The 13697-nt window shown below is 35.9% G+C and overlaps 1 protein-coding gene across 1 annotated transcript; it reads left to right on the forward strand.

The window, feature by feature from the left end:
• Nucleotides 1–2616: 2616 nt before the first annotated feature.
• Nucleotides 2617–6897, forward strand: LOC145037601 (clathrin interactor EPSIN 2-like). The gene is made up of 12 exons (XM_078986303.1): nucleotides 2617–2949; nucleotides 3619–3684; nucleotides 3775–3826; nucleotides 3935–4014; nucleotides 4102–4180; nucleotides 4262–4345; nucleotides 4438–4583; nucleotides 4683–4943; nucleotides 5024–5241; nucleotides 5336–5508; nucleotides 5574–6195; nucleotides 6268–6897. The coding sequence occupies exons 2-12, from the start codon at nucleotides 3650–3652 to the stop codon at nucleotides 6627–6629; spliced, it is 2112 nt and encodes a 703-aa protein (XP_078842429.1). The 5' UTR covers nucleotides 2617–2949; nucleotides 3619–3649; the 3' UTR covers nucleotides 6630–6897.
• The last annotated feature ends 6800 nt before the right edge of the window (nucleotides 6898–13697 follow it).

The raw sequence follows: 13697 nt of genomic DNA on the forward strand, positions 1-13697 counted from the left end.
TATAATCTATCCAAGTCATTACTAGTTCATCTTGACCCATAGATTCATAAAGTTGTAAAACTTTATAAGGTCTAGCAATTCCATCATTCAAGAACAAGAAACTAAAGGGACAAAACTCAAGATCTAACAACTTGGAATGATAAAAATCGAATCTTGGACACTTACAAAGGTCCAGAAGAGTGCCAAGATGAAGAATGGGAACTTGCTTGCTTGATCTTTGCTCCCTTCCTCATCCTTCTTCCTTCTCTAGCTTCAAATAGTACCAAACTAGCTCAAAAATGGTGGAATGTGATTAGGGTTTGCAAGGAACGATTTGGGGGAATGGAGGTTGATGTGTGGGAGGCTATGAGGGGTTAAGGATCTTTAAATAGGGCTCAAACCCTTAAACTTTAGGGTTTTCTCCATCAGCCACCATCACGCCTTAGTGGCCCCAAAATACGCTACCTAAAAGTTTATCGCCGCACCGTGGTGAGGTTTCATCACGCCGTGCCAAAAAAGAACTCATACACAAATCGGAAATAATTCCCAACTTGGAATCGACTGTTACAGAACATTTGGATACGATTTGCTCCGAGCGGTAAATTAAGGATTGTTTGGATTCATTTTTGAAAAAAAAATAGGTTTGAAAAGTTGTAGAATTGAGAGAGTTGTGTGTGATATATATGTTAGATATGGGTTGAATTTGTAGTTGAATTATTAAGAAAAAAAAATGAAATTTAACTGTTTGCTAACGGTCCAAAGCGAGCAACGGTCACAAAAATGGTGCGGTAAGGGCTTATGGTGCGGTGGTCATACCGTATTGGCTTGTGGGGGGAGGGGGGGGGGGGTCGGTGTTGTGTGCACCGTACACTATGACGCTACATCAGCCACCGCAGTGTGCGGTTTAGAGTTCACCCACCGGCCCTATGAGTAATATAAGTCCTATTTTTTTTTTAAGTTGTTGGTGATTTTTGTTAAATATCTGTCTTCTTAATTTTACTCTCCTTTTTAAGTATCTATCTTCTTAATTTTGCCATTCTTTTTAAAGATAAATTAAGTAATATTCTAACCACAATTTAATATCTATTTGAAAAAAATAATAAAAAAATCGCATTTAACAAAATAATCACATAGCCCGAAATGATATTTCAGACTAAGAAAAAATATTTTTTTTTTTGACAAAAAAATATATTTCAGATTGACAATGTGAATTTTTGGATTATGGATTGAAATTTTGAAATTCTGAAAAAACTCAATAATTTCAACAAGTTTGAAATTGAACAATTCCATAACTTTGAAGACAATTTTTTTTTATTTGAATATAATAAAAAGTTAAATAAAATAATAAATGTGAAGTATACACGATATTAGAATATATAATCATAAATTTCATTGAAAAACAATGACATGAAACTCTTCAGAATGGAAATTTCGAACATAAATAAGGAGATTTTTTTGGAAAAAACCAAAAAATATGACATTTGGAGTAAGTGATCATTTAAAAAAAAATGATTATTTTTTTTTCAAAAAAATTTATTTATATGGTTTAGTTTGCTTAATTTCTCATTTTTTAAATTTCAAGTTGATTGTTGTGTTTATGCTTCCCTTCTCCCCCTTCACATTTTTTTCATTGTTTACTCACGTTACGCATATTATAGGTAAACTATGAAAATAGTGTTTACCTTAAAGGGATGTACGACCGATTTAACCTCCCAATTAGGGATGAGCAAATGGACCGGGGAACCGGTCGGAACCGGTACCGGAACCAGAACCTGCACCGGAACCGGAGCCCGATGGAACCGGTCGGGCCGGGACCGGGACGTTATTTTTATAAATTTTTGGAACCGGGAACCGGTAGAACCGGCAAAAACCGGAATCGTATGATGCTATTTTTCAAGGACCGGTTCCAACATATGAAGACACGACAAGAACCGGTAGGAACCGGGAACCGGTAGAACCGGACCGATATAACCGCCGGGCCGGTTCGGTTCTTGATTTTGGCCGAAGTTGGTTCCCGGTTCCGGTCCGGTTCGGTCCTTTTGCTCATCCCTACTCCCAATTACCTAATTCCTTTGATCTATTTTGATTTTTACATCATTATATAATTGCATCAGCCATTAGGCATAAACACTTGATTTAAATAAACAAATTAAAATTTTAATATTGAATTAACATCACACGTTCTTTTCCAACTTTAAACAATCTCTCCTCCTCCCTCCGCTCATATCAACTCAACACATATTCAATGAAAATTGATCGACAAAAAAAGGACGGTGGGTAAGAAGGGTAGGGACTAGGGACACATATAAGAAAGAAAAATTATCAACACACCGACGATAAATAGAGAAAAATAAATTTTCGCTTACGTCGATGATAATATGAGTGAGAGACACTAGGGATTATGTAATATTTAAAATAATAATAATAAATATTAAAATAAATTGATTATTTCAATAAATTTTATAGTTGAACTAACATATTTAGTATCTAGAATGATACAAATATGACAAAATAATAAGCAATAAGGTTATATTTAGACCAAAAAATCAATAAATAAATACACCACATGGATCGAACAAGAAAGACTTGGTACGTGCCACCTAAAAAGTATAAAGAAAAAAGCGACTACTTACTATTCCTATTCTTCATCAATATACTTCTTGTATCCCTCAAATCCCTCCGTATAATTTCTTCATCTCTCTCTTTCTCTTTCTCTCTCTCTCCCCCTAAATTGTTGCTTTGACAGACGCCATGATACAGTAGTACTACCCAATCCTCAATCGTTGATTTTGATTTTTTCAATCAGTTTCAACTTTCAACTCAAACGGTGGGGAATTCCTGCGTATCCGATTCCAGTTTTGTTTTCTTTCTCCGTCTTTCACCTCCATCACCCTCTGTTCTCATCGTCTCCGACAACTCACAACACCCGGATACCGTTTTCTTCAGATCTGCCGCCTTCTGTTTGACCAGGTTTGATATATTTCACTTGCTTGGATCAGGATTGTTCCATTTCTATTGATTGATCCGCTACTTCTTTTAGATCTTGTTTTTTTCTTTGAATTTCTATGGAAATTGGGTAATTCTGATCATATATATTGGATGTCGGTAGCTCATATACTATTGAGAATGTTACAATTTCGTTTGATGAATGATTTGATCTATAATTATCGAGTCAATTCATCCGAATTGGGTTTTCTTCTTTGGCATTTCCCTCCAATAGAGTCTGTATAACGATTTTCTTTTGGCTGTGCTGTTCATCGTCAGGGTTTTGATAAACTTCTCCAGAAAATCGAGTGTCGATTTGGGAGTCTATAATCAATCATTATGCTATAGATGCATACTTCAGTGGTTTCGATTTATAATTTCATGTTAGATTGCTTGTTTCATTTTCAAGCTTCATACAGTTTAAGGAAACCTTCTTATACCTTGAACCCTACTCTAAGGTTTTAGGAAAACAGTCAACTTACCTATTGTAATCGTTGTAAATCATAATTTATAATACTATTTGCTTAGTCAATGATACGCATTAACATGAGTATGAGCTTTATAATTCTCCTAAATGAACTCGTTTTTGCAAACTATTTTGAATTTCCTTAATTTTGATAAGTTCTCTCTTGATTTATCCTAAACCTGTTTCAGCTGAAGAGTATTTGCATCCTTCTTGGGGACAATGAAAAAGGCCTTTGATCAAACTGTCAGGGACATGTAAGTTCTATTCTAATCCAATAGATTGTAAATTTGTAATTAAATTTTTATACTCTCATAATGCTTGATCTTATAATCGATTCCATGCAGTAAAAGAGGAGTCAACAAAAAAGTTCTTAAAGTCCCTTCAATTGAACAGAAGGTAACTTTCTTCCTATCTTTCTCTTTCCCCTTTTCAATTTATACATTTTGAATCATTTACCTCACATTATCAACATTTTAATTAATCTTTGTTTTAATGTTTTCCCAGGTTCTTGATGCTACTAGTAATGAGACTTGGGGTCCTCATGGATCTCTTCTTGCTGATATAGCACTCGCTTCAAGAAACTAGTACAATACATTTCCTTTTTCCATTAAAAAAAACAAAAAATTAAATTCTTTTTTCCTCAAAAGATTCACACCTTTCATTATATGCAGCCACGAATACCAGATGATAATGTCTATAATCTGGAAACGTGTTAATGACACTGGAAAAAACTGGCGCCATGTATACAAGGTTAGTTTAGTCAATATGCAAAAGATCACACCCAAATGATTTTTTCCATTAATCTAATAGTTATCTTTTTGTGTTGACCAGGGTTTGACTGTTCTTGAATACTTGGTAGCAAACGGATCAGAACGTGTCATAGATGAGATTAAAGAACATTCTTACCAGATAACAGTGAGTAAACTTTTACTTTATCTTTAAATTATGTGCAAAACTTTTTTTTTTAATGATTATTAATTACATGTTCTTGTTTTTTCTGTGTTTAGACATTGTCTGAGTTTCAATATATTGATCACACTGGTAGAGATCAAGGGAACAATGTAAGGAAGAAGTCACAAAGCCTTGTGGCTTTAGTCAATGATAAAGAAAAATTACAGGAAGTTAGAGAGAAAGCTGCTGCCAATTGGGACAAGTGAGTTCTTTAAAAACTTTCCAAACATGGAAAAAGTAGAAACTTTTATTATCTTTTTTTTTTACAAGAAATGTGACAAAAAGAATGGAATGAAATCAGGTTTCACAAAACATCAGGAAGTGCAAAATACAGACCTGGATCATATCCAGGAGCAGGAGGGTATGAAGATGATAGATATGGAAGCAGAGATGATAATAGTAATAATGGATATGGAAGAGAGAGAGAAAGAGAATGGGGTGAAGATGAATACAACAGAGGTAGAAGAAGCTTTGATGCTGAAAACTATGGCAGAAGAAGTAGAAGCTCTGATAGAGAAAGGGAACAACGTGCTTATGAAGATGAAGCCCATTATTCTTCAAGGTATGTGGATATCTATTCTTTAGTGGGACCCATGGTTTTGTTTTTATGGTGATTGATGTATGTGTTTCTTTTTATTGCAGAGGAAGCAATGATCAATCTCAGAAATCACCAGAAGGGGTACCTCCTAGTTATGAAGATGCAGTGGCTAATGGAGACCCAAAAACCTCACCTCCGCCAGTAACCACAACTGTTGCTCCACCGCCAGTAACCGCCGCACCACCTCCACCTCCGCCTGCAGCCGCCACAAACGCTGAGAGCAACGGTTTTGATGAGTTTGATCCTCGTGGTTCTTTTCAAGGTGTGATAATTTACTTTAAAAGTTGTCTTTGTAGTGTTTTTTTTTTTTTTTTTTTTTTTTTGTATCTGAATGTGTGGTTGTTTATGAGCTACAGCAACAGCAGCCCCACCACCACCGCCGCCGCCACCAGTATCAGGTGGTGGTGACATGGACTTGTTTGGGGACCCGTTTTCTTTGAATTCATTGGCTCTTGTGCCTGTTACATCTGTAACTTCTGACACAAACTCAAATCCTCTTTCTGATCAGACATCCACTGTTTCTAGTCAGGTACCTAAACTACTACCCTTTCAACTATTATTATTTCCCAAATTACTAAATTACCCTCTATGCAGGCATTTGAAGACCCATTTGGTGATGGTCCTTTTAGAGCTGTTCCTTCTACAGCTGGATTTTCAGCTCCTCCCCAGTCAGCATCCGCCATTGCTGTCGGTCAAAGCGGTCAACCACCACCACCACCACCACAACCAGCCGCCTCGACACCAAACACTGTCGATAACTTTGGATATGGCAGCAGTTTTGACCAAAATACTGATATTCTAGCGGGTCTCCTGCCACCATCTGGACCTTTTCAGGGTCAACCACAAGAAAGTCAACCTCAAGGTGGTGGTCAATTTATGTCCCATGGTGGTCAAACCGCTGCTCATGGTGGTTTTCCTCCACCTCAAATGGGCTCTGGTTATCCCGGTTCTAACGGTCAACCGGCTAACTTTTACGGTGGTTATGAACCACAAGGCTCTTCAGCTCCACTTCCACCTGTGCCGCCAGTCACCGCCACACCTCCCGCCCAGTCTAACCCTTCAAGTTTCTATCAACAGCCACAGCCACAGCCAACCCTGAATTCTTCAACCGGTGCTCTTGCTTTAGTTCCTCAACAACCAGCAAAATTCGAAACAAAATCCACTGTTTGGGCTGATACATTAAACCGTGGCCTTGTTAATCTCAATATAGCCGGATGTAAGTTTTATAAACTTTTATTTAAAAAAATATATATTATCAAATATAATATTAATAAATCTTTTTTTGCAGCTAAAACGAACCCATTGTCTGACATTGGAGTTGACTTTGAAGCTTTAAATAGAAAGGAAAGGAGAATGGAGAAAACCAACACAACCCCAATGGCCACTTCAAATGTAGCCATGGGTAAGGCCATGGGGTCCGGTTCGGGTATCGGGCGGGCTGGTATGGGTGCACTAAGACCCCAGCCCAACCCCATGATGGGCCCAGGTCCCAACATGGTGGGACCTGGTGGGTACCCGAACCCACCTATGGGTGGGTTCCAAATGCAACCTCCAACTGTCGGATATGCATCTGGAACTTACAACCCAATGATGGGTCGTGGTGGTGGTGGTTATGGGCAACCACCACCATATGGTGGTGGCTATAGGTAAATTTACGGTAAAGTTTAAGGTAAGAAGTGAGAGTGAGAACCTTCCGGAATCTATGACGCCCAAAACACGTGAAAAAAGAAATGATTTGGGCCCGAAAGTTTTATTTGGGATGTGTAAAGATGGAAATGTTTTTTTTTTTTTTTTTGTTAATGTATGATTGATTGTATGATGTAATATTTGATTGATGGGGTTGATATTGTTAGATGTTGTGAAGGGTGTATACCAATACCATTGAGGAGATAAACATAAGAACAAATTTTGTGTTTTATTATTTGTTGAAGTTGAACCATGTATTGTCAATAAATACAAGGGAGGGAAGAGGACTTGTCTTATTTGCTATAAAATGACAAATTATTTACTTTAGTAAAGCAATTTTGGAAGAAACCAAAATTACAAATAATAGGAGTTCTAGGTTTTGCAAAATTAAAAGTCCAAAAGTAGATATCTAAAGCCCATTTATAGTTTTCATTAAGTGACAATATCTATTTCTTTTTCTTAATAGTTATGGCTTGATTAATTTGGACGTTAGTAAATGCATGGTCCAAACTCCAAGCATCTGCCATAAATGCTTAAACAGTTGAAGGAGATATCCTAATAACGTAGACGCTATAAGTTGCAACAAGTATATAAGTATTAAACTACTTAGTAATACAATTGAGTTTTGATAGAGACTATTGGAGACTAGGATAAGGCAAAATACTCAAAACCAGTTTGACTTCATGTGTGGAAAGTTGACGACTGAGATGATCCACATACTTAGACGTCTTATATAGAAGTTTAAATAAAGAAATAAAAGCCTCCAAATGGTGTTCATCAACCAGGAAAATGCATATGACAATGTTCTAAGGGAGACGGTTTGACTTCATGTGTGGAAAGTTGACGAGTGAGATGACCCACATACTTATATAGAAGTTTAAAGAAAGAAATAAAAGCCTCCAAATGGTGTTTATCAACCAGGAAAATGCATATGACAATGTTCTAAGGGAGACGATCTGAAGGATGTTAGAAGCCAAAAGGGTTTATAGGTGTTATGCTAGATCTATCTGTGACATGTATTGTCGGTCTATACTATTTGTCAGACTTCATTTGACAACACAAATTTTTTTCCTATTGGAATTAGGCTCTATCAGGGTTCGATTCTTAGCTCTTACATCTTCACCCTAATTATGGACGAGGTATCTCACAAGATTCAGGCACAATGGTGTATGGTTATTGCTGACAATATTGTTTTTATCGAGGGGATTTGGACTGACCTAAATGGTAGGTTGGATACCTAGAATGGTAAATTGGAAGAAAATGAACTTAAGATTAACACAACTAATAATAATCATCTATGGTCCAATTTTAGTGGGGAGCAAAATGGCGAAAAGGTAGAAGCGTGTATCCGTGTCCTACAACTAAATGGAAGCTTTAAGTTTATAAGGTTTCACATTCATAAGTATGTAGGTGTTCAGGATGATGTCACTTACCTTATACAGGCATGATAGATAAAATGGAGAGTGACCAATAAAGCTTTGTGTAACAAGAAGGCCCCGTTGAAACTTAAGGGGAAACTCTACAAGGTGAGTGTAAGGCCCGTTATGTTGTATGAATATGAATGTTGGACAACTACGAAAGAGCATGAGAGGAAGATGGAGGTCACAAAAAAGAGGATTTTGAGGTGAATTTATGGTAAAATGTTGTTGGGCTGGGTTCCCAGCTAAACAATTGAAAACTCGTTAGGAGTGATGACAATCAACGATAAATTATGGGAGTGAAGATTGCGGTAGTTTGGACATGTATGTAGGAGAAAACTAACTGTTGCATTTAGTAGGGTGAAGACCATTATTATGGACGGCGAGAAGAGGAGAGGAAGCTACGAACAAGACAATTAAATTTCAAACCTTTAAATTCAAAATTTAAAGTTAATAACACTAATCTCGTAAATTCCATACATGATTCATGAGTCATGAGTCATAAGCACCAATGCGAGTCTTTCTTCATTACTAAAACACTAAAACTATCACAATAAGCTTTACAAAAGAAGATACATATTACTATTTTCTAAACATTGATCTTCAAGCATATATAAAAGCAAATTCATTTATTATACTGTCATAATCAATATTTACAAGAAATTCGTTCTCAATCTAAATCAAAACCAAAAAGTTCAATCTCTTAAGACATGGTAGAACGAAAATAATATTTTAGAGGTTTTAGTTGTGAAAAGCTTATCTACGTTGTTGCATGTGTAATGAGAACGCTCAAAAATGTTTTGTATGCTAGACAATAATTGGATAAATGTTTATCATTTTTAAGAAATTTAGTATTATGTTATCTATATTATATTCAACTAGAATTTTATGTAACAATTTCAATCCGTTGAATAAATAGTCACAATGGATGTATGAGATGTGACAATTTGTAAAATCTATTCTAAGATTTTTGCAACATGGCTTTAGTTTATCAGTATTCGATGACTTTAACTTTTCTAGTGTGAATAAGAAATAAAAAATATCATTATATTGTTTGTATTGCTCAAACCTTTGCTCCAATGAACCGGTAGTTTGATTAATTATGTAAACAAAATACAGAATCCTCAATGATTTTTGGGTAAAAGTTCATGTACTAGTTTTGATGAATCAACATAACTCTCTTCAAAAGGTTTCATCCTTAAAATTTCTTTTAATATTTTTCTTACTGAACATCAAATTAATTCCTTAAATAAAAAGTTATAGCCTTGACATAATTCACAATCATCTCATAGTACTCATTGCCTCGTCAATATCCATTGTTTCAGATTGTAGTTGTATGCTTATATTATTTACTTTAACCAAGAAATGATAGTATATATTCAAACCGAATCTACAAAGTTCATACTCTTTTAGACACGGTTCTACTATTTCTAAGAGCTTGAGTCATTATTGTCTTCATACTTTCGACCCTACTTGATGCCCTTGTAGTTGACAAAGGTTTTAGATTTAGATTCTTTTTTGATAAAACATCTTTAAATTTTTTCTATTTTTTGTTGAATTAGTCTAAAAAAAGTTATCGTTTTTATAAGAATTTGTTATTTATGACAATGTCAAGTTAAGAGAATGATAAGCGAATAAAGTGTCTAATTGATATTTATAATATTTTAACAAAGTTAAATTTTAATTATCAATAAAATATAAATTAGATTAATAACATGTAACTATAATGCATTATTATTTTTATAAAATAAGTCTTTTAGTATTATAATACTAAAATAACATTTTAATCCGACGTCCCTTTGGATTTTAGTTTGAAAAACCACATAATATTATTGCATAAATAGTAATAATAATAATAAAAAAATAAAAAGCAAAACAAAACAAAACTTTATCCGAAATGATAGACATTAATATAGAACCAATTTATGAACCAACTTAGGAGGGTGTCCTTAACGTTTTTTTTTTTGTGTATATTACACCATTAAGGTTCTAATAACCGTTTATATATAGTCATTTAACCGGCTTCTTCCTGTTTTGCTAAGTTGGCATCTTATGTGTTCGGTGGCATGGCTATAACTACCAGATTCGCATAAGGTCCCATATTTTGTGCCCTAATTTGAAGAGTTGAAGAAGAAGAGAAGAAGATGTCGTCGCAAACCTCCTTTACCTCGACCTCAAACAACCGAATCATGTGCTACTGTGGGCTCCCTACTCGGATTCGAGTCTCCACTACACAACAAAATCCAGGGAAAAGATTCAGAACATGCCCTAATTCGTTGGTAATGTCCAATTTTTAAGATTGAAGCTTTTCTCTTTAAATCTTTATTATAAGTGTGTAAGTTATGACATTTATCCTAAAGCTTTGTTTTTTTTTTTTTCGTTTTTTATAGAGAGCAGGGAGAAAATGTGGATTTTGGGAATGGGTTGTTGAAGATCCGGTCACAGAGGAGATTTTTGGTCTTAGATATGAGTTGAATGAAATGAAGAAGAAGATGCATCACCATAAAGTAGCATTGATTGTGTTGTTTGTCTTGTTCTTTGTTAAGTTATTTTGAATGGAGTTATGATGCAGTAGACATCTTTTGAATATAAAGGGTACCCATAATTTTGTTATTTTGATTGTAAGGGTACCCATAATGTAATGAAATCATATGTATGAATGCAAATGAAGCTTTTGGTAATGAAATCTATCATTGTAATACAAACACCACTTTAAAGTGTATGATTCAACATCGAAGGGTAATATTGTCAACAACAATTATAATGAAGCAGTTAATTATATTAAAGGGTAGTATTGTCAACAACAGTTATAATGAAGCAGTTAACTATATTAAAGGGTAATATTGTCAACAATAATTATAATGAAGCAGTTAACTATATTAAAGGGTAATATTGTCAACAACAATTATAATGAAGCAGTTAACTATATTAAAGGGTAATATTGTCAACAACAATTATAATGAAGCATTTAACTATATTAAAGGGTAATATTGTCAACAATAATTATGTGACATCCCCAATTTCACGGCCAGAAAAGACCGATTTGTTTATGCTTTGTTTTATAAAATCAGAGTAATCTTTTGATTAAAAGAGTTGCGGAATTTGTTCCCAAAATAAAATATGATAAAATTCATCAAAACATTTCTCAAAGAGAATGTATTTTCATTAAATAAGAGAATGTATTTTCATTAAATAATAAAACCTTAGGATGTCATGTTCGATACAGACCAAAAGCATAAACAATATAAAATAGACCTTACAATAGTTATTCAACTACTGATCTATAATCAAAAATCTCTCAAGTTCACCAACTTATACCCTTGTGCCATTACCTGTAATGAAAAGAAAATTGAGTGGGTCAAGCTTGGGAGCCTGGTGAGCATATAGGGTTTTCAACCCACAATAATATAATTATTATATTCAATCATCAAACAATCAACCCAATTACCCATCCCCGTTATCTCCATTTATTTCTTAAGTACCGTCCCTAAGGAATTATCCTAAGGGTCATCTCCTATATCATATTTATCTCTCATCTCCTTACATCACATTTCCTTGTATGTTTGTTCCTAAGGACTTTTTCCTAAGGATCATCGCATGAATACGTAGTCACAACATTGCCTGGACTAGTAAGTCATAATAAGGGTTAGACTATCATCGCATGAATACATAGCCACAACATTGCCTGGACTCGTAATTCATAGTAAGGGTTAGAGTATCATCGCATGAATACGTAGCCACAACATCGCCTAGACTCGTAATTCATCACCTATAGGTTATGAGCCTGCTGGTGTTTCCACGGGGTCATCTAGAATAGTCCGTGGTTGCCATCTATACTCTGGTAGATGACTACATCGCCAAATTTCCACATCACCGGTCAAGGTTATGGTATCTCCTCTCATCTCACATCACCTATTTATCATTACCTAATTATCATCACCTTTCTATCATCACCTATTTCTCATCACCTAATCATCATCACCTGTTTCTCATCACCTAATTATCATCACCACTATATCCTCACCTTTCTCTTATCACATTCGTTCAACACACATCAACTATTTCATCTACCCATGTTCTACCCAACATATTTGTAGATATAAATTATATATATAGTTTAAATCATTTAACACCCATATAAAAACATCAATTCCAATCCCATCCCATATAGACAATTAATATATAAACACATAGCACGTATTTCATAGCAAATACATCATATTTATGTGTTAGAAGAAAGTAACTACACACTCACACATATAAACAACAATAAACTTAATACACTCAAACCATACTTGTATTATTATCGTGTTTATGAAAGGTAGTATACACTCACTTGATCAGAAGATGATCGGACAGCACTACGACTTGCAGAAGTAGTATTCTTCGGTGAAACCGGGATCACTTCACACACCTAGTTTCTCGCGGGCAGAGCTTCGGCTTGGAAACTCTTTTCTTCTCGGGATCTTCGGGCTTCGGGACTTGCTTCGGATCTCGGGGTTGATACCGGGGCTTCGGGGGGTTAAAATAGGGCTTAGAGGGTGTATCGGGAGTGGGAGAGAAGGGATGGAGCAACCATAGTCGGCTTTGCCCTTGCCACGTCGTGGGATCCTTTTGCCACGTCGTGGGCTTGATCGTCACTGCATGCGTCATCCCAAGTTGCATCTGGGGACCTCTCGGAGGTGTTAGGACACTTGCCACGTCGTGGCACTGCTTGCCACGTCGTGGCACTGCTTGCCACATCGTGGTCTCTAACAGTTTTGGGGTATGCAGTTGACCTATCATTACATAACACCACCTCAAATTTGTAACGCCCGTAGATCCGGGCTAGTCAATTTAGAGACGATAAGCATCAAAAATGACTTTTTGATGGAAGATTATTTAGAAGTATTAATCTTAACCAAGTTGTAGTATATGTCACAAGGTTTCCGTGCATATAAAGAACGCCAAAATCCGAGTTATAACGAAGAAGTTATGACCTGTCGAAGTTTCGCGATAGAACCGACACGACCTAGCGTGACCCAGCGCGACGTAAATAGTGAATTTAAGGTAAATAGATATCTATCCTTAGTGATCTAAACGAGAGTCAAAGATTTCTTTAATAGTAGTCCAACGATAAAAAGACAGACGAAAACAGAGTTCAGATGAAGGAGTTATGAATTTCGAACGGAGTTTTCCTGTCCCGGCCTACTATAGATAATATATAAGTAATATACTTATAATATATTAAAAATAAAGTCAAAATTAGCCAATGGAGTCTAAACGAGAGTTGTAGAGCATAATCTCACCTTCACGGCGATATAAAGAACGTCGAAAACGGAGTTCGTATGCGAAAGTTATGAATTTCTGAAGTTCGGGGCGCGAAACCCCAAAACTGTCAGAGACCACGACGTGGCAAGCAGTGCCACGACGTGGCAAGTGTCCTGACACCTCCGGGAGGCCCCCAGATGCAACTTGGGATGACGCATGCAGTGACGATCAAGCCCACGCCGTGGCAAAAGGATCCCACGACGTGGCAAGGGCAAAATTTGCCCTATAAATAGATTTGAAGGGCCAGACGACTATGGTTGCTCCATCCCTTCTCTCCCACTCCCGATACACCCTCTAAGCCCTA

Source organism: Lactuca saligna, chromosome 1 (assembly GCF_052625555.1).
Source record: "Lactuca saligna cultivar CGN05327 chromosome 1, ASM5262555v1, whole genome shotgun sequence".
Taxonomy (NCBI): domain Eukaryota; kingdom Viridiplantae; phylum Streptophyta; class Magnoliopsida; order Asterales; family Asteraceae; genus Lactuca; species Lactuca saligna.

Excerpts from the sequence above, each read along its gene's own strand:
- LOC145037601 (XM_078986303.1), top strand. The coding sequence starts at position 3,650 with ATGAAAAAGGCCTTTGATCAAACTGTCAGGGACAT. Across the intron at positions 4,015-4,101 it reads GCACTCGCTTCAAGAAACTA|CCACGAATACCAGATGATAA; the intron begins GTACAATACATT and ends CATTATATGCAG. Across the intron at positions 5,509-5,573 it reads CATCCACTGTTTCTAGTCAG|GCATTTGAAGACCCATTTGG; the intron begins GTACCTAAACTA and ends CCCTCTATGCAG.